This window comes from Scomber japonicus, chromosome 12, assembly GCF_027409825.1.
Source record: "Scomber japonicus isolate fScoJap1 chromosome 12, fScoJap1.pri, whole genome shotgun sequence".
In the NCBI taxonomy this organism is placed as follows: Eukaryota; Metazoa; Chordata; class Actinopteri; order Scombriformes; family Scombridae; genus Scomber; species Scomber japonicus.
In genome coordinates, this window is record NC_070589.1 from 11,540,230 (window position 1) to 11,568,165 (window position 27,936).

The following is a 27,936-nucleotide window of genomic DNA, read 5'->3' on the forward strand; positions in this document are numbered from 1 at the left end:
GAATTACAATGAGCAGGAATTCAATTATTTTTACACTGGGTATTTAGATGACGAAATGTTACAAAAACTCAGACACAAAACATTAATTATGGACAATTTAGGTGAACTGTCTGGCAAACGGTAGATCTTCAGTGATTACCTCATGCTGTGCATAACTAAAAGTCTCACCTATAAATATCATTTAAAAAATGAAGGAATAATTTGACATTTGTGGGAAATACACGGTCTTATCTAGAGTAAGAGTATATATGTTTCTTGTCATTTAACATGAAGATAAAGATATCAGCCCGTTAGCTTAGCTTAACATAAAGATAGGGGGAAACAGCTTGCTCTTGTCACCTGAACAAGTTCACTAACAAGTCCACGACCAAAAGTAGTGCACATTATCGTAAAATGAGTACTGGTAGACAGATTTAGCTACCTTTGGCTAAGCTAGCTGTTTCCCTCTGCTTCCAGTGTTTCTGCTAATCTAAGCTAACAGTTGTGAAACTGTGAATCTATCCTTTCAAGTTCAGATAAAACTGGATTTTAAGTGTATCTAACATCTGCATCATGATGTATTTCTGAGTGGAGCAGAATGGACAGGCGGGCCATAAAGTCGGGAGGAAATTTGATTTGAATGTTGAAAAGTGAACATGTCATAATTGGTTGGTTCATGTCTACATATAATATTTGGTACTACAGGAAGAAAACATAATTGGACATGATGATATAAGAATACAAAGAAATGGATTTTTATTATTTATTTATTTTTGCATATATCGTTAGATGCCGGCGTAACCAGGGATGTGATCCAAAAGGGTTAAAAAGGAATTTTTCACTGTGCCTCAACTTTAAAGAAGTAATGATCCCATTTCATGAGACTTTAAAGCACAACACCACTGCACCCGACACTAAGTGTTAAATCCGTTGTCTCGCTACTGCGTGTACAGTACTGTATGTGTTTGTCTATGCATGTGAGAGTGTCTGTGACACTCTGGTGCCATGCCAGTCTGTCTGTATCAGTAATGAGAACCTCTGGTGTAACACCTGTACTGAGCTGTCAAAGACCAAATAACACCTACTGTGCTGTGAGGTTTCGTGAGTGTGGGCGTGTGTGATCCACAGTGATTATACCCTCGTAGTCACAGCAGACAGCAGGCCATTTTTAATGCCCATGTCAAAAAATGTGCCCCTGCGGATCTGTTTAATGAACACTGACCTGACTCATTTGAGTTTCGGCAGTTTACATCACAACACATGCAAAGCATCAACACTGTCTCACTCTTCCTCACTCTCTCTCATAAACTCGGAAACACACATAATTTCAGAGAAACAGCATTCAGGCACAAACTCCGCAGTTTCAGTATGAGCACTGAGGCATATTGTTATCGCCATTTGGGGGTTTGTGTTAAAGGGTGTTAAACCGCTGAGTGCACTGCTTGATGACTGACTGCCTCATGTCTGCATTACACTTAAAATCAACAGGCCTGACTGGCACCCATATAAAAGCATATTATGCAACACTTCACACCTGTAAATGCCAATAATTGTTCCACGTGGGCGTTTCTCAAATTTCATCAGTCACTGGAAAATGATGTTGTCATTGTCTTAAAGATTCAGTGCGAGAGAACTGGCATGTCATTTAATTTGTGATTGAGCATTCTTTCCTTCTCTATAAGATCACTCAACCTGACGTTTAAATCAATAATCACTTTAGACTGGATGTTGTGCAAACAGCTCGAATGGAAAGCATTTCATTTTTCCACGTCTGTCCTGATTCATGTGTCCTGTTTCTCTCATCTGCTTCTTCTCTGATGCCAATGTCCCCAACAGCCCCCCCATTCTTTTTCCTGTTGCATAATATTATGTAATTCATATTCAAACAAATGCAGCAGTAAATTTTGTCTCCAAAACAGTGGAAATCCTATACTGCCAAGAATTCTGGGATTAGAGGTTTGTAAAAATTACTGCTGAAATAACAGATATCTATTATTTTTGTCTTATTTCAATAGTACACCTATTATTCATATGTATTATTACTATTGTTTTTATTAAATCTACAGGAAAAGTTGAAACTGGGTTATTTTTCTAACCACTGCTGTAAGAAATACATTGATGAGTTGATCAATGGTGTTTCAAACCCAAAGAACTTTTTATAAATTGTGGGTGATTTGAATAAATGAATCAGTGTAAACCTCTGATGGCTTTAATCAAGAGCTGTAACAGTCAGAGTTTAAGCTATACTTAAACAAAATAAAAGTGTGAAACTGAGTGTTTGAGGGTAAAATCATGACAAAAAATATCCTGCATGTTAGGAAAATCACTGTAACTAATTGTAGCTGCAGTACATGGGAGCCCAGTATGGAGAAACCAAAGGAAATCACTGTGTCTAAACTGTAACATACTGTAGGAGGCATCATCAATAGAAAGTGTATTCTTAGCTAAAGATGTGCTCTTCGGCATATATAAAGAGACTGTCTGTGGAAGAAGTTATGCACACATTGGGATCTTCTGTACTTTTTAGAGCCGACAGAAGGGCTGGGGCTGACTTTTACAGGAGTCGTAATGTTATATAAGAAAAACACACTTCAGTAGTGAAAACTTTGTGGAATACTGGTGACTTTCCATGGGCTATAAAATGGACAGGTTAACTAGACAGCACACTGATCTTGTGGAACTAAACACAGATGTGCACTGAAAGCTGCTTTGGGGTGAAACTGCTGCTGCTGTCAGTATTTATATGAAATATTTGGTAATGGTCACAGAGGACAGACATAGCATTTTGATTATGGAAAAAAGGCAAAAATATGGAGACAAACTGAGAAGAAACGCTACCAGCTCTTAACAACCCCTGGTGGCTTTTAGTCCCTTAGAGCCCTGAATGTCTTTTGCATACTTACTATGGGTGCATTCATGTTGAACTCCGCTGGTGATGTATTAGCTATTTCCCCTCTTCAAGTCCCAGATGTTTGGACAGTCAAATGAGCGACATGTCTCTGTGTGTAAAGAAAGTCATAAGGGAGGATTCTCCTGGAAACCATTAGATGGACTGTCATTTAAATTTTGTACAAACATTCTTGTTCCCCAGAGGATGAATCTTACTCACTTAGGTGATCCCTTAACATTTCATCTAGTGCCACCATGAGTTTGAATATTTGTGGTTTTGAGTAAAATGTCACTACAATGTTTAGATGGATTGCCATGAAATTCAGTGCACACATTCATCTTCCCATCAGGATGAATTATAACATTTAGCACAATCATCAAAATTTCAGTTTGTCTAATACTTTGGTACAAACATTACACCTGCTTTTGGCATATTCTGAGATGCAACAAAGGTCTGTGGCTGGAAACGAACCATGGACATTATATCTGTGATAATGCATCATAACCAGGCCATCAGGGTTTTTACTGACATTAGCATTTAGCTCAAAGCACAGCTGTGCAGCCTCTTTGAGCAAATTCTTAGATTGTTATTATCAAAAACTGATGTTTCCACTATAATGTGTCCTGTAGGAATCCATGATTTCAAAGCATGTGGTGATGTGTGGAAAGTATGAGCTTTGATAGGAAGGAAAGAAGAGTAACCACACCTTTCTTGCCAGACATCCTGCCCAGCTGTGGTGCAGGCAGAAGAGTACCCTCAGATCTTTTGAAGGACCATGTTGCTTTGCTGTCAAGATCGGTTGGCAAATAGCTGTGGCAGATTCCTGGATTCCTAAACACTTGCCCTCAAGCCCAGATTTCACCCTTTACCTACGTCATAAATTGGGTTTACAGTAAATAACACAGCGGTTTAATAGTAAAATTATCGGTTACGGAGGAAGTAAACAGCTCTGCAGGTGACCGCCAGTAGACACATAAAAGAGATGCTGTCCAGTCAAAACAACCTGCAGAGACATACCAACTACTGAGACACAATGGAAGAATCTTCTACAGGAAAAAAAACAGACAAACATTAAATTGTGCATTTTTCCACTGAGTGATTTTCACATTGTTTGCCTCTTCCAGCACACCTCACCTCACCACAAGCAAAAAAAAAGAAGAAACACGTGGACCCTTAAACACAATCCACACCCCCTGGCTATTTCACTCCCTGCAACACTCCTCATCCCCTCCCACTTTGTGACAGTTAACTGTATAAATATCCTTCTCTCAGCATTGCTGGGATTCAGACACTGACCTGCACTGACCAGGGACACTCAGGTGGGGAAAACACTACCTAAAGAAAGAAAAAAATTCATTTAAAGAGTCTTTCATCCTTGCAAATATCCAAAAAACAGAAGACTATCTACATAGTTTGACCCTCCAGAATGTGGCTCCAGGTGTCTCTCCTGTGTTTCTCCTTCTTAACCCTGTCCAGCCACAGCCAGGCTGAAGACCAAGCCTCCCTTTATCGCTCCAATGACCAAGCAGGACGCTGCCACTACACCTTCACTGTGGCCAGTCCAACAGAGTCCAGCTGCCCTGGGAGCAGTGGGAAACCAGTGATTGATGGAGTCTTATCCCGGGTCACCCTGCTGGAAGCTTTGGTCAGCCGCCTGATTCCAGGGGCGGACGCAGACACCAGGACTGAGGTTGCGGCTAACAATGAAGAGGAACTCCAGGAAGCTTTGTCCCAGGTTACAGATGAAAGAAACCAGCTGCAGCAGGACAAGGAGCATCTGAACAGGCAGGTCCAGGAGCTCCAGAGGAGGATGGCTGAGCTGAGCCAGGAGGCGGAGAGCCTCAGGCAGAAACCCTGCCAGCAGTCACACACCTCAGGGGGGACTCAGCATGAAAACAGCCACAGACCTGCCAGTGGTATGTACATCAGAGAGTAAATGGAAAAGAGACACAAATTAAATCCTGAATTCTGTTTAATCACAACACTGGTGTGCCTTTTTTGTCTTGCTGCTTTTTAGCTTTTCTGATAAATGTCTTTGAGTTTGACTAAAATTATGAAAAGTCAGCCGAGACAACAGGTCAGGTTGCAGTTAGCTGTCCCAGGTTGAGTAAGTGGATTGGAATTTACAGCACAGAGTCTTCTTTTACGGCTTTGTCACCCATGCATGTCTGTTTATGTGCGCATGATCATTTTCAGGCGAGGAATAGCAGGGTTATAGGGTAACCTGCTGGGCTGAGACAAATAAATGAGCCACTGAGACTTTATGTGGTCTAAGTAATAGAGGTGACTCTGCTTTATCTGTAGCTTACTACCTCTATATACATATATAGTTCAAATTAGCTAGGACCTAATTAAAATTCCTTTCACATATTTCTCCTTTCATTTTGTTTCTTTCAGACCCTGCCTATGATTTTAGCAATGGTGCTTACCAGGAGATGAAGGCTGAGGTAACAGAGGTCCCAGCATCCCATCTCCTTCCTGAGATAAACCAGAACTTCACAGGTAAAGTTTGGGCTTTTCTGATGGTGATGTTCTTACTGTTTGAAACCATTGAAAATATATGATACAATAAAGTTGGACTATCTTATAGGCTGTGGTGAGCTGCTGTCAGTGGGAGATCCTGTGTTACACAGGAAGGCTGATGGGATCACAGGGAAGTATGGAGTGTGGCTGCAGGATGCTGAACCCCAAAGCCCTCAATACACCAACAAGACTGTGTGGCGAATTGACACGGTGGGCAAAGATGTCCGTCAGCTTTTTGCATATGAAGACATGAGTCAGTTCGCCCGTGGCTTCCCTATGAAGGTCCTGGTCCTTCCAGAGCCTGTGGAGAGCACTGGGGCAACAATGTACCGCAGTTCCTTCTACTACCAGCGCAAACGTAGCCGTTCCCTGATCCGCTATGACCTGGCCTCTGAGAGCGTGGCATCACGCAGGGATCTACCTCATGCCGGCTTCCATGGCCAGCACCCCTATTCCTGGGGTGGTTACACAGACATCGACCTGGCAGTGGACGAACAAGGTCTGTGGGCCATCTACAGCACAAGCAAGGCAAAAGGTGCCATTGTGATTTCCCAGCTTGACCCAGAGACCCTGGAGGTGAAGAAGAGCTGGGAGACCAACATCCGGAAGAACACAGTGGCCAATGCTTTCATGGTTTGCGGACGTCTGTACACAATGGCCAGCTACACAGCATCCAACACCACCATCAACCATGTGTTCGACACAGCCACCAGCGTGGGCCGTGCTGTCGCTGTGCCCTTCAAGAACAAGTACCATTACAACAGCATGGTGGACTACAACCACGCCCAGAGGAAGCTGTATGCTTGGGACAACTTCCACATGGTCACCTATGACATCAGGCTGGGCAGGCCAAGTCATGGCAGCAGCTGAAGAGGACAAAATCAGAAAGAGACTACTGTTTACTGGACTGTGCTGATGCAGGAGCAAGTCAATGACATAAAACATAATCATTTAAATTTTGAGTAGTGACATATTGGCTTTGACATCTTTTTCTTTTTGCATCACTAGAATCTATTTTTTCTATGACTGTTGTAAATAAGATGTATTATGACCATACATACATATTCATTAAGCAGTAATGTAGCTGTGATACTACCAATGTCATTATTGCAGTAAAGTTAATAGTAAACGTGGTTTAAAGTTCTGAAATATTTTTTTGTTGTCTGTTAATAAATGTTCATGTTATTTAAGTTCTCAATAAAAATGTAGATAATAGTATCCTCTTGTCTGAGTCATTATTTCATTTTCAGACACACATTCTTGACAGTTGGTGAGAAGACATGCTATGCTACGTGGTACATAAGACTGAGTGAATGAAGAGTAGGGTCATCATATTAATGCACACTGAATGGAGGGAGACACACAGGACACATGTCTTATTCAGGAATTTGCTTGTTGTTGCTATTAAAACATGGAATTTCTGTGCTCATTACCTTATGTCAATTTATTATTTGAAAATACTTTTAATACGTTTGAATGCTTAGAATTAAAATCTTTCATTAAATATGTACATGCAAAATAATAAAAATGTAGGTTATAGCAATAGTTAAAATAAGTAGTTTTGGTAATGTACACTGCAATAAAGGATCAACAATCATATTATTTGTGTTCACCTTTAAAAACCATGTAGTGATAAAATAATAGATGCACATAGCGTAGGTATAGAGTGTGGATAGTGTCCTGTCCAGTTGCAGTGAGAGGTCCTGTTGTATGCCTGTATATGTATTGAATAATAAAATGCAACCTTTTTGTGTTTTTAGTGAAGCCCTTTGTAACTTTGACTAGAAAATATAAATAAATTGTAATAATTATACCAGTAAGTAAGATCTCATTGGGCCACATGTACATACTATTATGTACATGTGCGTTTAGCACTGTTGGCAGGCACATGTCACTGACCCTTGACCCCATTTCACAAAAGTTGACAAAAACAAAACCTGATACACTATTATGTGGAGTGGATGTTTCACAAAAGCACCGCAAAAGCAACTGAACTTACAATAAAAAAGTATATAGTCACAGGCGGTCCATAAAACAGAAATATCTTTCTTAATAATAAATAATAGACTGGCTATAATTAAATGTTATGCTATTATATTGTATCTTTAATAATTAATAATGAAATAAAAGGAAACTAATAGAATCAATCAATAATACAGACTTAACACAGAGTACTGCTGGCTATAAAACATCAATGAAAAGATCACAGCACATTTGTGGTGAATACTAAGATCACAACCTAGGCTATTTTTAGACATCACCTGAACAATCAATAATTATTATGCAATCTAATGGCCCTGCAATAAATCCTTATACATGTTTTGTTTTTTTGAAGAAAAAAAGAAAAGAAATATATTTCTCCCTTATGACTCCATAGGGGGCCATGAACATCAGTAGCTACATATAGTCCTGGTTCCCTGATGACAGTATGAATCTAAGTTTGGTATTTGGGTAAAATGAGTGGAAGTGGACATGGTCTATTATATAATTGCAAATTGAAATACATATGTATGTTTAATTGTGCCATAATGCAGGTTATGATAAAATATTAATTTAGTATGCCACTACATTTTGTTCCACTTCAGTTGATGACACCATTACCTGGAAATATCAGAGCCTGAATATAAAATACTTTGCAACAATTTGTTTAAAATCTCGAAATATTTGATAGCTATTATGTTCAGTTTTGTGGTAGTAATGTATCCAAACATGATAGCGCCAAATACAGTTATATCCATCAGCATAAGAACATAACACAATGAAAAAAAGGTACAAAAAATTACAGCTGTGACAAACAAACCCTTGTGCTGCAGTTTGGCCATATTCTAGTTATATGCTGCCCTCTGTGGACAGCTGTCTGCATTACGCATGCACTCCTTACAGTTCCATGTAGGACCAACTAAACTAAAAGTCTTGTCTGGTCTGTGTTCTCTCTAACAGTTGAAATACAAAACCACATAAATTCACAAAGTATTTGTACAGTTTAGATTGGAAACTACAATGTTATGTTAAAGATGGCAGCTAGCAGCATTACACTGTAAGAGGAGATGGGATGAGTTTTAATGAGAGTCAGGAGACTCAGCAGCAGCTGATGGAAACTTGGGTGAGTGTGAGTTGACTTCCCACCACCAGCGTTCACAAAAATACAGTTGACCCACCAGAGAGCTCAGTGCAAAACCACTTACCCATATAAGATGTCTTGCCACCACACGCTGAGATGAAATTCTCAATTTACCAGGAAGGAAGCAGTATGTCAGTTCTCTTGTTTGCACTTAAACCACAAACTCTCTCTTTGTTCTCACAGTAAGATACACAATTAACTAAGTAAGTTACACAGTTAACTTTAATAGAATTGTTTAAAAAAAGGCTCTAGTGAAATCCTGCTTTGAGTTCAACACTGTTGAATTAAGTCCATGCATCATCAGTATCATTGTGCAAATAAGCTACATCTAGCTACAACCCAGAAGTGACTACTTTAGCCATTCATTTTAATATCTTAACTGAATTCCTTTATGAAATAAAACAAGACACTAACAAATACACATAAAATAGATACAGATACAACGATAAATCAAGTTTGCTTTTTTAAACAGCAGGGGAATTTTGAATTACACACTCATGCTACACATTTTCCCCACTGACGCAGTTCCACCAAACCTAATGTTTCCACTCTGCCATCCAGAGTCCACCATAAACCCTACTGAGTCTCTCTTGCAGCCTCATGAGCAGTAGGTCCTGCAGGCAGTCCCATGTCACCCACAACCTCTCTACTATGCTGTACTGGCAGTATCCCATAGCCAAACCAAAGCCCACATCTGTTACGTAGTGTCGGGCAAGCAGTAGCCGGGAGAGGCTCACCAGGCCGGCCCATCCCACCACCAGCACCCGCATGGAGGTTGTGTCCACCAACTGGGCTAAGAGGAAACGGGCGCACATAGCCGCCCGTGTGGCATGGCCTGAAGGGAAGGAGTAGCGCTCCACAAAGAAGTTGGAGAGGATGTCTGAGCGGTTCTTGGTAGGCCTTCGACGTCTGACTAGTGTCTTTACAACTCTGACCAGGAACAGATCCAACAGCAGAGCTGTGAGGAGGAAAGTAAGAAAAAACATTGGTTTCAGTTTTCATTATATGCTGAAAAGTCACATTCTCCTTTGTCAAACATTTCCTCTCAGTGAAACTACTTTTTAAAGTAATCCATTCTACACTACTCTTCTACAACCTAGTTTGCTTTCTGTCTTACACAGTGGTGATTCAGATTCTTTACCAGCAATGAAAAAAGACCCCATTACAAATAAAAAGCCTGAATTCCAGATCTTAGTCAAGTAACCAGATAAATGTAGAAGTAAAGGCACTAATTATGCAACAGTGCAGCTTCTCACAGTATCATAATATTATGACATTCATGACTTATTTATTATAATATTTGTCTTTGATATTCTTTGTGGCAGGTGAAGGGGATCTAATCTGAACTATTCCATATAATATTGGGTAGTTTAATTTGAGGCAAGGCATCCTTTCTATATAAGGTTATTACATCTTTTATATGTAAAATTGTAATCTGCAAAGTAATTAGTAAATAAATGTGTCAGCTGTCAAATAAATGTTGTGGATTAAAAAGTACAATGTTTGCTTCTGAAATGTAATAGAGTAAAATGGGTATTTGGGTAAAATATCTTAATTGAGCAGTTATCCCTCTAATTAGGCCTAACTAATCCAGAACTTTATCACTCTCTAAGGAGACTTCCATTACATATACAGTAGGGGCTTTTCTGTGAGTAGCAACTACTTACTTTATTAATGGTAAATTACTTTATAGATCAGTTACAAGAACTACTCTTTTGTGAAAAATCCCTTCCCTTTAATAATAAAGTTATAATTATTGGTAATCCATGAATAATACACAATTAATAAATACTTCCCAAACCAACTCTGCAGGTATAAATCATAATAAGATATGAAATATAATGATACAATTACAATATAATAATCAACTTTACTGATCAAAGAGCTACAAAGACAAAGCAGATGACTTTCTGGACAATAGACAAAAAATAGCATATTAAATAATGTATTAACCATTAACACCTGTAACATCTTTATAAACAGCACTCTATTATAATCAATTTAATTGTAACAATATCAGATTTAATTGCCCTAAAACGTCTCTCTATTAAATCATAACCCCTCATTTATTTCTGTTGGGTTTAACACGTAAGAGGAGTTTTGGATATTAGCCATATTTCCAAAACAGTCATACGCGCCGAGAATAGCTTTAGTATATAGTATAACAGCACATAACTTGACCTCAAAGCAGTCACTCAACAGACATAATCTACCCATACAAATAAAGCATCATCGTATGTATCGTGTGCATGCCAGTCAGTGGACACAGATGCTATCAGCTGTGGCCCCAAGGAGAAAACTTTCCATGGCTGCGCTGTGGCTGTCTCTCGGTCACGGGGGCGCACAAACACCCTATGGGCATAACACTTGGGTGGCCTGATGCAGCTTCGGCCTGTTATGTTATGCTATCTGAATAGTCATTAACATTATCCAGTTTAGAAAAGACCTCAATAAAGCCACGAATGACTGCCAACGGCTTCACTTTAGAATTGGCACTTTGTGCGTAATGGCGCATCAGTTCCACCGCCAATGTGGAGTTAAACAACATACACTCAAATGATGGCGGGTTGAAAGTTTATAATATACTAATGTGTAGTCCATCATCTGTTAAGATCAGTAAAGATAAATGCGCATGAGTGTGGTGGGTAGAAAACTGGAATGCCAAAGCAAGACTAAGTGAAACAACGGGGAAATGAGTGAATATGATTAATGAGTAACAGTTTGGCACATAATGACTTCATATAGATCTAAATCTAAAAGAGTCCGGCATCGATAATATTGCTGGAGTCATTCATGATCCCCCAAATTCAAAAGAGTGAGCACACAGTCACTCACCCAGGGCCAAATTCAACATGATCTCTTGCTCCGCCACAGTCTCTCCACCGAGCAGTGTATACACAGTGCCGATGAACCACGGGACGACATGCCCGGAGAACTCCACCAGTCGCACCAGGGGCCGTATGCTGCCCCATGGAGACTCTTCAGAGGCGCACACCCCCAGCCGCTTGGACAGCCACAGATCTATAGCCAGCAGAAACCGGAGTGTTATAGTAAATAACGACTGGCTCAGACTGACTGAAAATTCCGTTTGCGCTCCGGTGGAAAAGTAAGAACAGCTGGAGCCCCGGCGGCGGACATGGCACTCAAATGATGCCCGGTTTCCACACTGACTTCCACGGCAGCTATTCCGCCTGGAGACTGTTGAGGACATTTTTTCCTTTGACAAAGTGCCCTCAGTAATATCCCCGCCCTTCTTTATGGAACCACCTGTGGCCAGTAAACACTCTAATCCTGCTGCGCTCTGGCGCAAAACATCCTGCAAACTAGAGACTCAGCATACAGTGATAAAATGTTACCAGTTTAGACCTGGACTGCTCTGTCACGTGGCTAAATTATTCATCCTATTGACATGTCATTGAACTAATAATGTGTATCTTACCTATACTTGAAATGTTAAATAAGTGTTAGGCTACTTATCAACCAAATTCACTTTAGTTTATGATGTTGCAGACTTGCCATTCACGCCTATTGTATGATTCAACATAGTTTATACATGACCATCCTCTACTCTAATCAAATGTGTAAATCTCTGGTGGGAAGCGGCTGCTTATCAACAGCGTCATTTACCCAACGCGACCTGAATGTGGTATTATATGCAAAGTAGAGGTTCAAGGTAGTCTGTTCTGTTCAGCAGCAAGTTTCCGCCTTCTCTTTTTTCTGCGATCAGAGCTGCTGCTGCACCTCCACAGACGACCACGCTGAAGATGCCGGGACTGCTGCTCGGAGACATATTACCCGATTTCGAAGCAGAGACCACCAATGGCACAATTAAACTTCACGAATTTCTCGGCGATTCGTAAGTATTGATTGTGATGATTGTTTTTGTTGATTGGTAGGCTTATAGAGAATTCAGGTCATAGAGAGAAAGAGCTTATGAGACTGCAACCGTCCAGTTCCTGTTGCTCTTATCTAACTTCTGCTTTATCCTTTGTTGCACAACGAAGCATCTCTCACAATAGCGAAGTCATGTCATACATAGGCTTTAATGTGTTAGGCAAATTGTTTCTATTGTGGACAGGTGTTACATGTACAACAGATCAGATCTTTGTCCACTTGTCAGAAAATATGAAAAGCATCAGTTGACAGGTTGCTGACATGTTGCTGACCTCATGAAAACGAAAAGTCCCTCTTGTTTTAATTTTTGCAACATCTAAGTAACATAGAGGTCATATCCTGTCAGTTTTGCCTGAAATGCATCATTCAGCATCCTTTTATTGCGCAACACTACATTATTAACCACAAGAAAGGTGTATACATGTGAGAGGAAACTGAGTCAGAGTGAGACCTGTTTGTGACATTACAAAATTCTTATATCCTCACCTTGACATATGCATGACACCGATTCCTCTTTTCATGCCAGGTGGGGAGTCCTGTTCTCCCACCCTAGAGACTACACCCCGGTGTGCACCACGGAGCTGGGCCGAGCTGCCAGGCTCAGCAGCGAGTTCAGCAAACGCGGTGTCAAGATGATCGCCCTGTCCATCGACTGCCTGGAGGATCATCACGGCTGGACCAAGGTGTGATGACTGCAGCATCTGTTTACTGTCACCACATCTCTGTGTGTGTGAGCAACAAGTTACATATGTGACAACGCACTGAGATGCCATCATGTTGAGGACAGTTGGGAAAGGTTCTGTAGATGTTTCTGACTAACCAGCTAGTAAAACTGTAAAGTGATGAGCTCTGTCTCTATAGTGAACATCTTGTTTTCATATCATTTTTATTTTTTTTAAAGAATTTGTCAAATAACCCTTGTTTTAACCCTTAAACAGGCAATGTGCACCAGGATAAACATACATATATACATATTTTAGTACCTTAATAGGTGCAATGTTTCCTAAAGTGGAGATACAACTCATAAAATATAAATTATATAAAATATTTTTAAAATTATTTGTGGAAAGGCTTTTTACTAGGTGCAAATGAGATAACTGGTAAGATCAAAATAAATTAAAAAAAAAAAAAATTCACATCTCATTTTCACACTCCTGGTTGTTTAAGGGTTAAGAGTGGATTACTGAAGAGGATTTATATTATTGTGTAGCAGGCCCTAAAAATACAGTTATGTCCTGCTATTGAAATTATGATTATTTATATGTCACCTAGAAATGTAAAAAAACACAAAATTGAAATGCTCACTAGGAACCATGATGGTACTGAATGTGAAATATCACAATTGTGCTGGATTTTTTTTTTTAAAGATACAAAACTTAAAATTCTGCAAAACAAAACTGAGCTTAGTTGAGGGGGAAAGTGTTGGGAAATTGGATATGATGAGGATATGATGACATGGTCAAATGTAACTATTGTATATGTATACTATGGTTGTGTTTAGACAACACTTTAAAGGCAAGGTCACTAATAATTCTGTTTTATTCAATTGTGCCTCTACAGTACCTGTCGAAAGTCTGGACACACTTTCCCATTTACCTCAATGAGAAAGTGTGTCCAAACTTTTGGCTGTAAGATTCCAGAGCTGCATCACTTCATTTGAATAAGTCTTGCTTTTCTGTACTAACTAGGACATCCTGGCATACAACTGTGAGGAGGAGTCTGCTGGCTCCTCGCTGCCCTTTCCCATCATAGCGGACAGTAAACGGGAGCTGGCAGTGGCCCTGGGCATGCTGGACCCTGTTGAGAAGGATGAAAATGGCATGCCTCTCACTGCCCGCTGTGTGAGCATCTTCACACTCGTTCAGAATCTCATTTTTCCTCCCTTGCAGCTTTCAAACTTCATATTTGATCTTCTTTCTTATCAGCCAACGTTCTCTTTTCGCAAGTAGGTGTTCATCATCGGCCCTGACAAACGGTTGAAACTGTCGATCCTCTATCCGGCCACCACAGGACGCAACTTTGATGAGATCTTGAGAGTGGTGGACTCGCTCCAGATCACAGCGGGGAGACGAGTGGCCACACCTGCCGACTGGAGGGTATGTCACATGTTTGAAAGTGAACTCAGTTGGCAGCAATTATTTCAGCAGCTACATACAGCAGGTGCTTCTATTTTTCTGGCAGCTCAGTGTGCACTAGATTATCTGGCAACACAGATTTAGAAGATTCCTTTCAAAATGTCACTGACCTGCTTTCAGCCATCTAACTGTAGAATATCTCCATCTTCCCCTTTTTTTCCTGTCTTCTTCCAGCCTGGAGAGTGTGTGATGGTCCCTCCCAGCATGACTGAAGAGGAAGCAGCCAACTTGTTCCCGGATGGCGTTTACACCAAAGACCTGCCCTCTGGCAAAAAATACCTGCGCTACACACCCGACCCAGAGGCAGAGACGACGCTCACTTCTGTTATACAGACTGCACTTTAATCCAGCAGTCCTCCTGGTGTCCTCCTTTACTACCAGGTAGATAAAACAGTCAGCGGGCATCCCAGCTGTGAATCAGTCAGCCTTAACAGAGATGTAGGACTTTTTAATGTTCTGATTACTTTTCTAGGAAGTATTTTAGAAAGATTAGGGTATATATGTATTTAAAATTTAAAGAATATCAAAAATCTATCTATGTATGGCAGAAGTTGTTTCTATTTTGCAGAATGATACTGTTAGCTATAAAAATAGAATTAATTTCAAATTAATTTTAAATATGTTTTATTCAACATTGCATTTCTTTTTTTGTTCAAACACAAGAGGAAGTGGTTTCTGGTGCTGTTTACACAAAGAATGACCTAATGAGAGCTAGTTACTGTTTTAAATGGGTAACTACTTTCAAATGTATACAGCAATTTTACATGAGTGACAATCTCAGATTTACCGTTTTATACAATAAAACAATAAAAGGGTGATATTTAGAAAATGATGAACTACAGCGATGAATCTGCTTTGTCATTACATCCAGACAGCAGTGTCTAAGACCTCTAAGGACTGTGTACCGTCCTGCCACACACACACACACACACACACACACACACACACACACACACACAACCTCAGTTAGTTCTGTTAACTCAGCTGTGTAGGATTTGGCGTTCTCCTCACCGGGTGGACAGCGTCAGTGAGGAGCTTATCAACTTTGATCCTGGGAACCGCAGGCTTCTCTCCGTGACCAGCGGACTGGAGAATTTAAGGACAGTGGCTGTGATAAAATGCGGATAGGGTTTTACAAAAAAAAATCTGTCACTATTGAGCTGAAGCCCACCTAATTATAAATCACAACTTGTTAGCTGAGGGTGAAAAGCATGAGCATTTCTTCCTCATTTTAACTATTTATTAGTACATTCGATCACATCATTTGATAGAACTTGAAGGATTTTGGACCACAGAGGTTATTTTTAACTCTCATCTGCCAGCTGGTTTATTCAAATCTGCATGTATGAAGTTTCAAATCTACCACCAGAACATCATATAGACTTTATACTCCAAAGCCAGCTGGTCCTCTGACAAACATCCAACCTCAGAAAGCTGTTTTCTTCTCCGTTATTGAGACTGATATGAAAGCAGCAGGGTAAAAAGACCCCCATCCTTGTTTCCAGTGTGTGCGTTTTGTCATCACTATCACATCACAGCAAAATCCAGCTCCACCGCCTCCTTCCAGCAGCAGCATCATCTCTGGTTCATGAGGGCCTGGTACTCCCTCTGGTGGTCGATCAGACGCAGGAACACTTTGTACTTTCTCTCATAGAAGCTGGAATAAGGTAAAATTCCTGCAGTTAGGCATCAATGCAGTAATATGTCACTTTCTAGTTTTCAAATTAGTCAAATATGAAGATTTCTTACCTAATCTACTCTTAATACAACTTTTTAGATTGTAGAAATTGGTTAAAGAATATAGTTTTTCTTTTTCCAGTCCCGTGTTTAAACAGGGGCTACTTCTTTGCATTTACTTGGATTGTGTTTTTACAATATCACCAAAACTATGTAGAGCTAAATTCTTGTTGGTTATATGATTAGTTTTCCAAGAGGCCTATTAAAGCAGCCGTGGTGTGCAGCCAAAATGTTTGAAAAAACAAAGAAAGAAAATGAATTCTCTGCCTCACCTCTGGATTTCATGGTTAGGCTGAACAACTTTCCCCACTTTAGCCATTCTCCCCATTGCCTCCTAAAACATGAATTGCAGAGAAGAAGAAAAACATCACTCAATAAATCATGCTTTGCACATTCAGTTACGGGACGGCTGTGACCCAGTTATGGTGGCTTTTTGGTATGGCTCAGTTTATGACTTATGCAGCGCTGGGGCCCCTCTGCTGTCTGAAGCGACCAAATCAAGGCAGTTGACTGTATGTGCAGCTCAGGGGGATCAGACACAACAACTGCCTGCTATAGTTATGGCTGGGAATGGATTGACAGGTGCAGCCTAGTCCAAACAATAAAGGTCTTATTTTTAGCATATCTGACTTAAAGGCTCTCCATTCTCTTGTGTTATGAGCTCTGGTACCCAAACGTCAAGAGGTGACAGCTCGACCTGGTGAAAGATTAATCCACACTTTAGATCTTAAACACATTCTGCACAAACCAGGCTCTTCTGTGTTGAAAGCAGCAGACCGCCGTGCTACATACTTTGTATTTTAATTCAACCCAGCAGGTGGAAGCATTGAGTCAGTAATGGAATGATATGTGTTGTGTTCTGTGCATGTAAAGAAAATGGGAAGATTGGATTGCAAGTTATATATAAACAGTACTAAGCCCACCTGGATTTCATTACATTTTCTTTTCAAAATACTTTTTTTTTTCCTTTTAAAGGGGCACTCAGCCTGTGAGAAGAGGCGTCTAATGTCTTCTGTGGAAGAAAGTACAAAAGAAAACCTTGATGATGGACTTCAGACTTAAAATGATAACATTAAATCTGTGTAGTAAACAGAAGGTGTGTGATTTCAAAGAAGAGAACCTTTAGAAGGTACATCTGTTCACAAAAAGATGTTATTCAGTTGCATTATGGGAAATGTAGGATCCAAGTTTGGTTCTTTTTAGCTTAACTTGTAATAGAAACTAAAAGTCAGGATATGTCTGTTGCTTCATTTTTGACTTTTCTTTTTTTCAATGTCTCTTACACTTTATATACGTTTAATGCTAAATTGCTGCAGTGATCCTTTAACAGTAAATTCAATACTCATCCAACACATTTGAATTTTTCTTCACTATCATGCAACCATTTTTGCTTCAATATCAGCATGTTCAATTTTCTGTTTATTACACTGAACCATATTAACATCATCAACATTTAACAAGACCACATTGGCACTAGAAGATTTTTGCTTGTCCGTAGTAGGAAGAATAAACGGAGGGGGGGGGGGGGGGGTTGACATACTGTATACAGGTATTCTGTGGTTATGGGAGGAAAGCTGTTGAATGCAACATGCACAAATCAAACACCTCCATCATCATACAACCCCTAACCCCTAAACCTAACTCTAACCCTAACCCTAACCCCCATTTGTGCCACTTACATGAAATAGCACATGGAAATGTCCACAGCAGTTTTATATGCTGTCTAACTATAGCTCCATTAGGACACTGCATCATCCACACCAGGTTTTATTTCCAGATAACTTTAAGTAATTAATATTTATAATACATTTTGACAATATGTGAAATTTTGTAAGACCATTATGGAATTTCACTCCCTTTAATCACCAATAGTAGTCCATGTTAGACTGTAGTATCTCAGAAATCATTTGAAATGTGACCTTTCTGGAATACAAACATGATCACTCCTAATTCTCAAGAGACAATTTTATAAACTCCCAAAGAAAGATTCCCACCTAGATCCCTAAGAACTTCTGACCTATCTTTACATACTGTATGTTCTGTATCTGTGTGTCACTTCACCTGTATGCTGCTGTAGTCCCGTGATGCACATGCACCAAGGATTGCTGCTCCCACTAACACAGCCTCCATCTGGTCTGGCAACACCACAGGTAATCCTTGAAAGTGTGTGTGGGGGGGGGGGGGGGGGGAGAGTTGAATTAGCTACAGCTTCAATGGAGATGTGTTAGTTTTAAATATGTTTGGGGTAAAATGTCTCTTTGGCTAATTTGCTGCTCACAACATTAAAACTGTCATTGTTCCATGTCAGGATGTAATACCTGTAGCGTTGGCGTGAATCTGCACATACAGAGGGTTTTTGCTCAACCCTCCGCACAGGAAGAGGGTTCTGATGTCATGTCCTGCTTCTTTCATGGCCTCCAGAATATGACGTGTACCAAGCTAAAACCAGAGAAGACAAGAGAGGAATAAGATTACAAGAAAACAAATACAACCCTTTATTCCCTAGGATGTGAGACTGAAGCTCAGAGGAAGTCATTTAAAACATAAAAGACGTCTGACTCACAGCGAGGGCTTGCACGGTGGCCAGATAGAGCAGAGCCAAGTCCTCCAAGGTTTGAGAAAGAGAAAGTCCGATCACCTGCCGCAAACAGCAAAGATGGAAAACATGTCTAAGCAATAAGAGGCAACAGAGGAGTGTATTCAATCATCTCAAACCACTAGTGATTCATTCGAAACAATATTGACCAGTTCTCTCCTCCCTGGTTTCCTGCTCAGCCCGCCAACAATAATTAGCTTACAAGACACAGAAAATCATTCAGGTGGCTCATCTGTTCCAATCTCCAACTGGGATGCACGTTTGACATTTAAGAACCAAGTTTATTCTTTCCACTGATTAAAAACAGATCGTATGTTTTGTGAGGATCTTAGCAGTGACTGTAAACTGCTGTCAGTGAAAGGTTAAAAAAAGGATACTCGACTAAGAATAGCACATTTTATCTATAAAGAGAGCTGTTTCCCTCTGACTCCAGTCTTTATATAATAACTATGCTTATCCCCTCCCATCTAAAGCTTCATACTTAATACACTTAAATAAGAGAGCTATTGATTTTCTCATCTAACTTTCTAAAATGATGAACTATTCCTTTAAACTAAATTGTCTAAAGCCTTAGCACCAGTCTTTAGAACAGGTTCAATGTATAAGTGGAAGTTAGACTTATCATCATTCACTTGTCTCTTTTGAACTTTTCCTTTGAACAAAATAAATGTGTAAAACAGCTCAAATTAAGCTTCTTAAAAGGAGATTAAAAGATTATTTTTAGATGCTTAACTAATTATCACTCTGGATCAGTTCACATACTTTTAAGTTCTGTTCTAAGAGGGTCTCCACAACTGCAACCGCAGCACATCTGTGAGCCAGCCAAGTAAACAAACAATATTTCATGTCATGAGTCAAGTCAAGCTTCCACTCGTGTCCCCTCACCATGCCCTTTAGGGTGGGGTCAGCCAAGGGCGACCTGTTTCCGTGGAAGTCTGGCCACACATGAAGACTGGAGCCCAGCAGGTCAACGGCAGAAGATGCCTTTAAACTCAGGTGGTTGTTCAGGTAGCTGTAGATGCTCTCGCCGGTGAACGGAGATCTGGGGAAAAAAATGAAGAACCCAGTCAGAAATATTACTGTATGGACACTTTAAAAAATGCTGAGTGTTTTTTCCCAGCAGATATCTGACATGTCACAGCAGGAAAAGGTGTGAACAGGTGATCGGGTGTTCCAGTAAAGCTATGTCAGTGGGTCAGCATGTATAGCAACAGGTGCTGGAATTGACATACCTAAATGGAAAGTGGTGGTTGTTAAAGTTATTAATTAGACCTGTGTGTATCTTTTATGGCAAGTGTGTGTCTGCTCTGAAAAAGCTCAATTAACATTAAAATATTGATCATCAGGCAATATTGGCAATAAAGAGGGACAATGTTCTTTAATGATAGAACCGTATACCTGCCCCCCCCCCACCCTTAAATGAGTAGTTCAAGCACTCTGAGCCACACTGGGAGAAATACAGCAGAATCAGGATGTATTTAAAAATGAACAGCCACTTATCACAATGGTCTTTATTACAGAGTAGATTCACTAAGCAAATACTCAGTTCCTTGCTTTATGGCTTCCCTCTGTAAACTCTGAAATGTGAATCTGGGGAGTCACACACACGATCACTCAAACTTACTACGCTTCTAACCTCCCTAAAGCTTACTAAATGTTTATCATACGTCAGCTGAACACAGATGACAGCTGGGCTAAAATGTTTTTGGAGAGCCGAGCCCTGAACGCGTCAGCTGACCTCTGCTGTGCCTGTTCCTGGAGTTGGGCGTAGGCGGCGTGGCCTTTCACCACGTGGTCGATCTGAGGGAGAGGAGAGAGAGAGAGAGAGAGAGAGAGAGAGAGAGAGAGAGAGAGAGAGAGAGAGAGAGAGAGAGAGAGGGCAGCGTCGTTACACAGAGAAGAGAAGTCACAGAGTCATAGATCACAGCTGGGTCACATGAAGGCTTGTGAGGCTGTAACTACTGACTGTTTTCATTACTGTTTCGTGCATGAATTGTTTTTAATGTATCATCTAATCTACCACGTGTCAAAAATGATAACTAATTTCCAACTCAAGTTAAAAGAGCTCAAAGTAAGCTCCAAAGTAAGTCAACTCCAGTAAAAAGCATCAAATCATCACATTTGAGAAGCCAGGAAAATATCTGGTGTTTTTACTCATTAAATGTTAATTATTTATCATACTTATTGTTTTTATTTGCTGTGTGTTTAGCTGTGATTCAGTTGAATTATATAAACATCTAATGATAAATGATAACAAGAGCATATTAAAAACTAACTCTAAACCTGTTTTCACTCTAAACCTAACCCTAACCCAATTCCTGGATGTATTAAGAGTGCATTCACATCTAAATCTCTATTTTCATACAGTCACTTATTAACATGCACAATAAGGAAGGTCAGGAAGATCTTATATTTTTAGTAGTCATCTGTTAAGCTCTACAGTGGACTGACCAGCCTTCCTGTGGCGCTCTGTCCTCCCTCATTGAGCCACATATCAGGCACCATGGCAGACAGGCAGGGTCCCCACACTCCTGGCACGAACAGAGGCCGCTCGCTGATCTGATTCACGTGAAGGTGACACATTTCAAGTTAGGGCTTCATGTCGATAAATCATACTGACATTCAAATTCATCTTCAAACAGACAGGAACGGTAGCGCTCAGTATATTTCAAACAGCAACAGAAACCACTGAAAGATGTGCTAAGAGTTAACCGCACGTCTCTTACACTTACTGACCCAGTCATATCGATTCAAGTGTATTAATCATGACAGGTTTTTTTTTTTATCTCAGTATGTGTGACTGTATGATTTATTTGAGGAATTACAGGATGGTTTTATATGAGTCATGTGGTGATATATTGCGTGACAGCATCAGAAAAGGAGTAGGTGTTATCAACAGCACATGATGTCACAATGTTAAATTCACCTAAATGCACCAGAGGATTGTTCTTGCTGTTTCTAAGAAGTCAGGTGAGCTTGTAGCGGCGCGCCACTCACCGCCATGTGACAGGAAGACGTCCCGCAGATCATCGCCACGCGTGATGTGATTGGCTGGTCCTCACACGGCAAGCGAAAGCCTTTTACGTCGGCGCCGATCACACCTAGAGAATGATTGAAATGATCCATCTTCTTTAACCAATATCATCATTTTAAAATCTGTTTTTAGCCTCAACTAAAAAACAATGTTTGCACAACTTCCATTAGTGTAGTGAGTCAGAGACCAACAGCGATCTTTTGAAGTACATCTCTAACCTTCACGGGGAATTCGGCGGTGACACTAACTGCTGGAATAATGTTTGTCAAGCTGGTTTGAGTTTAAGGCAGAGGGTTCATCTTCGTGCAGGGGCCGTGGGGGAGGGAGGAGGGGAGGGGGGGTGGGGGGGGAGTACATCACTGTGACATGTACAACAACTAAAAGCACAGAGTGTTTTAACCTCTGACTGATACAACAATGTGTGATCGGCAGAGGTCGCAGCTACAGGTCAGAGAGCACAGTTCACCAATAGTTGAACTCCCAGAACAAAACCAGATGGTCCAGAGGTAAGGTACCACACACACACACACACACACACACACACACACACACACACACACACACACACACACACACACACACACACACACACACACACACACACACACACACACACACACACACACACAGTACACACCACTATTATCTGGATCTCTCACTCTTCACATTTATCGCTTATTTTTTTAATTCCAAAATAATAAACCACGCATTTTAATTCTATCACATCTTTATCATGTCATCCTTCTCTCGTTTGTGTCGCTCTCTACTGTCAGCTGACTCATAGAGGCAAAAATGCCATGAAAGTATCTTAAACATAAATACTGTAAAAGTCACACTAGGAAAACTTTTTTGGGGAGGTTCAAGCAGTTGTTAGTTGGTCTAGTCCAGCTGTCCTCTCTTCATTTAAGAGTAAGATGTCTCAACAACTAAAGCATTTTAAATTGTAATCTTTCATTTGCACTGTATGTCCTTTCAAACATTTCAAGCAAATCATTATTTTATGCTGCATTCTCATATTTTATGCTCTATTTTAATCTAGTTTTTTTCTTTTCTTTCGCTCTCTCTTCTGTACTTGGGTTCTTTTTTTTCTTTTTTAGTGTATGTTTTAATGTTTCCAATTTTTACAATAATTGTTTTTTCTTTTTTTTTTTTTTTTTTTTTTTTTAAATTGTATGTTTTCATGCTTCCAATTCTTACTGGTAATTTTTTTTTTTTTTTTTAATGTAAAGCACATTGAGTTGCCCCTTTGTATGAAATGTGTTATATAAATAAATAATAGTGAATAAATAATGCCTATAGAGATTTTGGATATTCATACTTGATTCATAAAATATAGAAAAGATCAAATAGGAAAATGTATGTGCTTCTTACAGCTCATTCATGTTACATTTCATGTTTCTGGTCACAAAAGTTACATTTTTTAACCTGTTTCCTCTCACTGCCGTACAGAACCTGTGAAGTTACCCAGAAAATCTACAGTATATTTGATGAGGATCTAAATGTCAACAGAAAAATGTTATCTCCCAGTTTACATTAAGTGTGGTTCAACAAACAGTCTCAGCATGTGATACCTAGCCCTCCAGCATGAGCGTCGATAAGAGAAGCACCGACTGCAGTTCCAGGGTCCAAACCCAAATCTGCTGCTGCTTCCTGGGTGAGGCCGTCCCCCAGCGGGCTCCCCGGAGAACATGTCACACTGCCTGGATGATACAAACGGCACAGCTTTATTCATGGAAGAAGTATTCTGGTGTGGATAGAAAGTGTTTGAATAAATCAAGGGTTAGGGTTAGATTCATTTTTTTTTTTTTGTTTTGTTTGTTTGACCTATTTTGGAAGTGTTGTTTTCCAGTAGGTCCTCCAGTCCGATGGCAGTCCAAAAACTGACATCCCATCCTTCTGGAGGACAATACGTCCATTTACACACCAGAGTACATAAGGATCTGTTCAGGGGTGGAGAACATGCTTGTTAATGTCTATTCAGCAGCGTCAGGGTGAGATTAAACACTATCTGGTGAAGGTTAGTGATAAACAGTTACAGATACAGTTTTTTATTCGCCCTATTATGAAGGCATACAGATTTGATTCAAGGAAACTGACAACAAATACACTTTTCGTTGTTAATAATGAACCTTTTTTAATCCTGCTTTGACATTCAAGTATTACACATAAATGACACATTCATATAGCGATGTGTAAGTAAGAATGAGCCCACCTTGTCAAACAGCCCGTAGCCTTCCAAGACAGGAAGTCTGGAAGGTCAAAAAAATGAGCAGCTTTGTTCCAGCAGCTTTCCTTCACATTCTGAGGAAGAGACAGAAGAAAGATGTGATGTGTGTAACCCTGATCTGTCTTTATGAGGAATCTGTCAATCAGACGTTTCCCAGAAAAAAAGCTGCGCAAGGCTGAAAAACATCTAAAGCAAACACAGAGCACATGCTGACCTTCCAGTAGAACAAAGCAACGATAAAACATCCACAGTGGCCGCTTCTGACCTCGCTCACCTCTCACCTCTTTGAGCCACAGTAGCTTAGGGGGTTGCATCTCTGGTGACATGACCCCTCCCACCCTGCTCAGGACGCCGTGGCCTGTATTTGTGATGCGGGCGGCCTGCTCTGCGGCACGGTGGTCCATCCACATCACCACGTTCCTTTGAGTGTCACCTGGAGAAGCCGGGAGAGGAAAGAAGGATGGTTGTGTTTTATGGGAGCAAAAGTTTAAAAAAAAAGATGAATTGGCTCTACTAGGAGATGACACGGCAGTATATTATCAGTCATTTAACCTGAGTAGCTGTGTCCACCTTGCTTAATTGAAAAAAGCATGAATCCTTATGAGCCCCAGGGGTTCTGCTCTTTAGCTGACCCTGACCTACGACCTCCCTGTGGAGGAGGGGAGATCACCTTCAGGGATCAATAAAGTATCCTTTTACATTAAACTGAAACATGTTGACCAAGCAAAACTCAAAAAACTAGTCCACCTTAGAAGGATTTCACTGCCTGTAATTCTTCATCTAAAAGGAAAAATTGATTTTGGGTGTTTGTAGTTTTCTGGAGGCTCCTCACAGCCAAAAAAAACATGGGAACAAAGAGGACTTGAATGTGAGTGATGATGAGTCAGAGGCAAAGCTGTAAAGGCCACAGAGATGTTTCTCTCACCGTCCTGATTGACTGGAACAGGCTGAAAGCTTTGGTCCAAAACCACCAGAGAGCAGGTGGCATCAAAGCCGATCCCTCGCACCTGGCTCCTCTCCACACCCTGAGTAACTTTCTGAAAGCAGACAAGACTATTAAACATGATCGGTGTGTTGAAATAAAGCTGGCTGTGTCCTCTGAGCTCACGCTACCTTTACAACTGTGCAGCATTTGTGCCAGATCTCAGTGGAGGACTGGACGTAGTGGTCAGACTGAGGCTCCCAAATGGTGATGGGCTCCTCTGCAGTGCTCCTCAGCTGACCCTCCCTGGTCACCAGAGCTGCTCTCACACTGGCAGTGCCCACGTCCACTCCCACATAGTAAACCTCTGCCATCATGAGGGGAGCTGAATGTAGAGGAGGGGGAGGAGGAGGAGGAGGAGGAGGAGGGGGAGATCCAGGAGTTGATTATTAACCATTGTAAACATTTAACAGCTTATTACGAAATCAGTGCAGATACACACATACATAAACGCATGTATATAGTTCATTTGGTGTTTAAAAGCAATCTGTTATCTACATCTTCAGATCGGACACTGTTTTGATCAGCTGCAGGTGTTACAAATCAACTGGTTTTCACGTTAACTGGTTACCTTTGTTTGTAAACAAACACCGCTCCTGCAGATGTTCCCGTCACGGAGAGAAAATGTAGCTGACCTCGCGAATGCCTGAATGCACGTCCATATATAAATCTGATGATCTCTCGCTCCACCTGCTTAATCCAAACATGATACCTCATGTTGTGAAGTACAATTGTGGGATCCGAAATACTAGACACCATATTCTGTATACATGTTCAAATAAAAATAAATAAATAAAAAGTCACCCGACACGGGATTTGAACCAACTGCAAAAATTCCCCAGCCTAATGATTTACCATTAGGCCATATAGCTACACAACAAGCAACTGTCATAAAGTCATACAATTACTGTTGAATTAAAAATCACGTTTGCATAGCCACGACTGTCAACACACCACGGCCAAATTAACTTGTGACCACTGTTATTGCAATGATAACACTTTAGCACTTTACAGGTCCAGCTTGCTGCACCTCTGAAAAACATTTCACGATGATCAAAGATCACGTTTGGTAAAGATGGTCGAGGAAAATCACGCATTTGATGTTTTGGACACGTTTACGTCCGTGTGTTGTAAATCATGTAGGAGCAACATTGTGTAAATAAAACAATTTGAAGTCGAGCGAATAGGCTATCTATCTATCTATCTATCTTCATTTGTATAGCGCCAAATCACAACAAAGTTATCTCAAGGCTCTTTACACATAGAGCAGGTTCTAAACCAAACTCTTCAGGTTTTAACTTTAAAGAGACCCAACATTCCCACATGAGACACACTTGGTGACAGTGGAGAGAAAAAACTAGCCTACCTTTAAACAGGAAGAACCCTCAGAACCAGACTCAGAGTGGGAGAACAAAACAAATAACAATCCTATCTTACTAAATAGCCACAGGAAACAAAATGTACTTTTAGTCTCAATTTCATATTTGGTCATATTGCTTTCCTCGCTCCACTACCCATCCATCCATTCAGTCCAAACTTCCTCAAATCAACAAGTGATGTGATGAATGATTTTATAACTGTGTGCCACTATGTGTGGATATCCTATATGCCACGCGTTACTCCGCTCGACTTCAAATTGTTGCTCAATGCACAATGTTGCTCCTACATGATTTACAACACACGGACGTAAACGTGTCCAAAACATCAAATGCGTGATTTTCCTCGACCATCTTTACCAAACGTGATCTTTGATCATCGTGAAATGTTTTTCAGAGGTGCAGCAAGCTGGACCTGTAAAGTGCTAAAGTGTTATCATTGCAATAACAGTGGTCACAAGTTAATTTGGCCGTGGTGTGTTGACAGTCGTGGCTATGCAAACGTGATTTTTAATTCAACAGTAATTGTATGACTTTATGACAATTGCTTGTTGTGTAGCTATATGGCCTAATGGTAAATCATTAGGCTGGGGAATTTTTGCAGTTGGTTCAAATCCCGTGTCGGGTGACTTTTTATTTATTTATTTTTATTTGAACATGTATACAGAATATGGTGTCTAGTATTTCGGATCCCACAATTGTACTTCACAACATGAGGTATCATGTTTGGATTAAGCAGGTGGAGCGAGAGATCATCAGATTTATATATGGACGTGCATTCAGGCATTCGCGAGGTCAGCTACATTTTCTCTCCGTGACGGGAACATCTGCAGGAGCGGTGTTTGTTTACAAACAAAGGTAACCAGTTAACGTGAAAACCAGTTGATTTGTAACACAGGAATTCTTCAGTGCAGCAACGCTACAGATTCAAAGATGTTACAGCGATGAATGCTCGGGAAAAAGTGTTCAAATACACATAATAGACATGATCAGATATAGAGGATAAATGTACATCAGCTAGCACAACATCAACGAACTTACCATGTGATTCAAGTTTTATTTCAGCGTAGAAAACATGACTTTTGAGCAGCTGGAAAGCGCACTTTGAGCTGAGGACGCAATTTGCGAACGGAAAGCGAGAGGGGCCAAAAAGGACAATGTTGCATCGCTTTACTGAGCAGTCGCGTTATGATTGAGTTGTTTTGGCATATTTCTCTGTCTTTCCTTCATCGTTTTCGTATTCATGTAGGGTCAAGGTTTTTAGAAGACTATTAGGTAAAGAACTGTCTTTAGATCAAATAACAGAGTTCATTTCAGGCTGCTCATCCATTCATATAATACTAGTCCATTAAATACTATCATAACAAATCTTAGTGGCTAGATAAAAGGGGGCCTGGGGCAAAATGAGGGAAAGTGGGGTGACATTCCATGAAGTGTTTCCT

At 40.4% G+C, this 27,936-nt stretch overlaps 4 protein-coding genes across 5 annotated transcripts; 2 read left to right on the forward strand and 2 right to left on the reverse strand.

Moving 5' to 3' along the window:
- Positions 1–4,185: 4,185 nt before the first annotated feature.
- LOC128368557 (myocilin-like) lies at positions 4,186–6,342 on the forward strand. The gene is made up of 3 exons (XM_053329403.1): positions 4,186–4,785; positions 5,267–5,371; positions 5,460–6,342. The coding sequence occupies exons 1-3, from the start codon at positions 4,296–4,298 to the stop codon at positions 6,260–6,262; spliced, it is 1,398 nt and encodes a 465-aa protein (XP_053185378.1). The 5' UTR covers positions 4,186–4,295; the 3' UTR covers positions 6,263–6,342.
- A 2,707-nt stretch (positions 6,343–9,049) lies between these two features.
- Positions 9,050–11,724, reverse strand: LOC128368560 (polyisoprenoid diphosphate/phosphate phosphohydrolase PLPP6-like). Its single transcript, XM_053329407.1, has 2 exons — positions 11,349–11,724; positions 9,050–9,471 (listed from the first exon to the last, which is right to left on the reverse strand). The coding sequence occupies exons 1-2, from the start codon at positions 11,722–11,724 to the stop codon at positions 9,050–9,052; spliced, it is 798 nt and encodes a 265-aa protein (XP_053185382.1).
- A 541-nt stretch (positions 11,725–12,265) lies between these two features.
- LOC128368561 (peroxiredoxin-6-like) lies at positions 12,266–14,960 on the forward strand. Its single transcript, XM_053329408.1, has 5 exons — positions 12,266–12,369; positions 12,934–13,090; positions 14,096–14,248; positions 14,357–14,503; positions 14,717–14,960. Exons 1-5 carry the CDS (start codon positions 12,278–12,280, stop codon positions 14,885–14,887), a joined length of 720 nt encoding a protein of 239 aa, XP_053185383.1. The 5' UTR covers positions 12,266–12,277; the 3' UTR covers positions 14,888–14,960.
- An 800-nt stretch (positions 14,961–15,760) lies between these two features.
- Positions 15,761–27,620, reverse strand: fggy (FGGY carbohydrate kinase domain containing). Of its 2 annotated transcripts, none has more exons than XM_053329396.1 (16): positions 27,536–27,620; positions 25,250–25,443; positions 25,062–25,173; positions 24,418–24,569; positions 24,122–24,210; positions 23,734–23,849; positions 23,481–23,609; positions 21,873–21,976; positions 21,327–21,434; positions 20,614–20,675; positions 19,761–19,917; positions 18,843–18,917; positions 18,598–18,718; positions 18,341–18,435; positions 16,552–16,613; positions 15,761–16,199 (listed from the first exon to the last, which is right to left on the reverse strand). In XM_053329396.1, exons 2-16 carry the CDS (start codon positions 25,433–25,435, stop codon positions 16,118–16,120), a joined length of 1,650 nt encoding a protein of 549 aa, XP_053185371.1. In that variant the 5' UTR covers positions 25,436–25,443; positions 27,536–27,620; the 3' UTR covers positions 15,761–16,117. The 2 variants fall into 2 exon arrangements, 1 of the variants encoding a protein (XP_053185371.1); XR_008321972.1 differs by having other exon boundaries at positions 16,157–16,199; positions 16,552–16,611; positions 18,318–18,435.
- Positions 27,621–27,936: the final 316 nt, after the last annotated feature.

Bases quoted from the DNA above. Each gene is read 5' to 3' on its own strand.
- LOC128368561 (XM_053329408.1), top strand. From the start codon at position 12,278: ATGCCGGGACTGCTGCTCGGAGACATATTACCCGATTTCGAAGCAGAG. The intron at 14,249-14,356 runs GTGAGCATCTTC...TTTCGCAAGTAG, and splicing joins TGCCTCTCACTGCCCGCTGT to GTGTTCATCATCGGCCCTGA. The intron at 14,504-14,716 runs GTATGTCACATG...GTCTTCTTCCAG, and splicing joins CCACACCTGCCGACTGGAGG to CCTGGAGAGTGTGTGATGGT.
- LOC128368560 (XM_053329407.1), bottom strand. From the start codon at position 11,724: ATGTCCTCAACAGTCTCCAGGCGGAATAGCTGCCGTGGAAGTCAGTGT. The intron at 9,472-11,348 runs GTGAGTGACTGT...TCCTCCTCACAG, and splicing joins CATGTTGAATTTGGCCCTGG to CTCTGCTGTTGGATCTGTTC.
- LOC128368557 (XM_053329403.1), top strand. From the start codon at position 4,296: ATGTGGCTCCAGGTGTCTCTCCTGTGTTTCTCCTTCTTAACCCTGTCC. The intron at 4,786-5,266 runs GTATGTACATCA...TGTTTCTTTCAG, and splicing joins CAGCCACAGACCTGCCAGTG to ACCCTGCCTATGATTTTAGC. The intron at 5,372-5,459 runs GTAAAGTTTGGG...ACTATCTTATAG, and splicing joins GATAAACCAGAACTTCACAG to GCTGTGGTGAGCTGCTGTCA.
- fggy (XM_053329396.1), bottom strand. From the start codon at position 25,435: ATGATGGCAGAGGTTTACTATGTGGGAGTGGACGTGGGCACTGCCAGT. The intron at 23,610-23,733 runs GTCAAACAAACA...TGTATCATCCAG, and splicing joins AAACAACACTTCCAAAATAG to GCAGTGTGACATGTTCTCCG. The intron at 21,977-23,480 runs GTATCACATGCT...ATCATTCTCTAG, and splicing joins CGCTCATGCTGGAGGGCTAG to GTGTGATCGGCGCCGACGTA.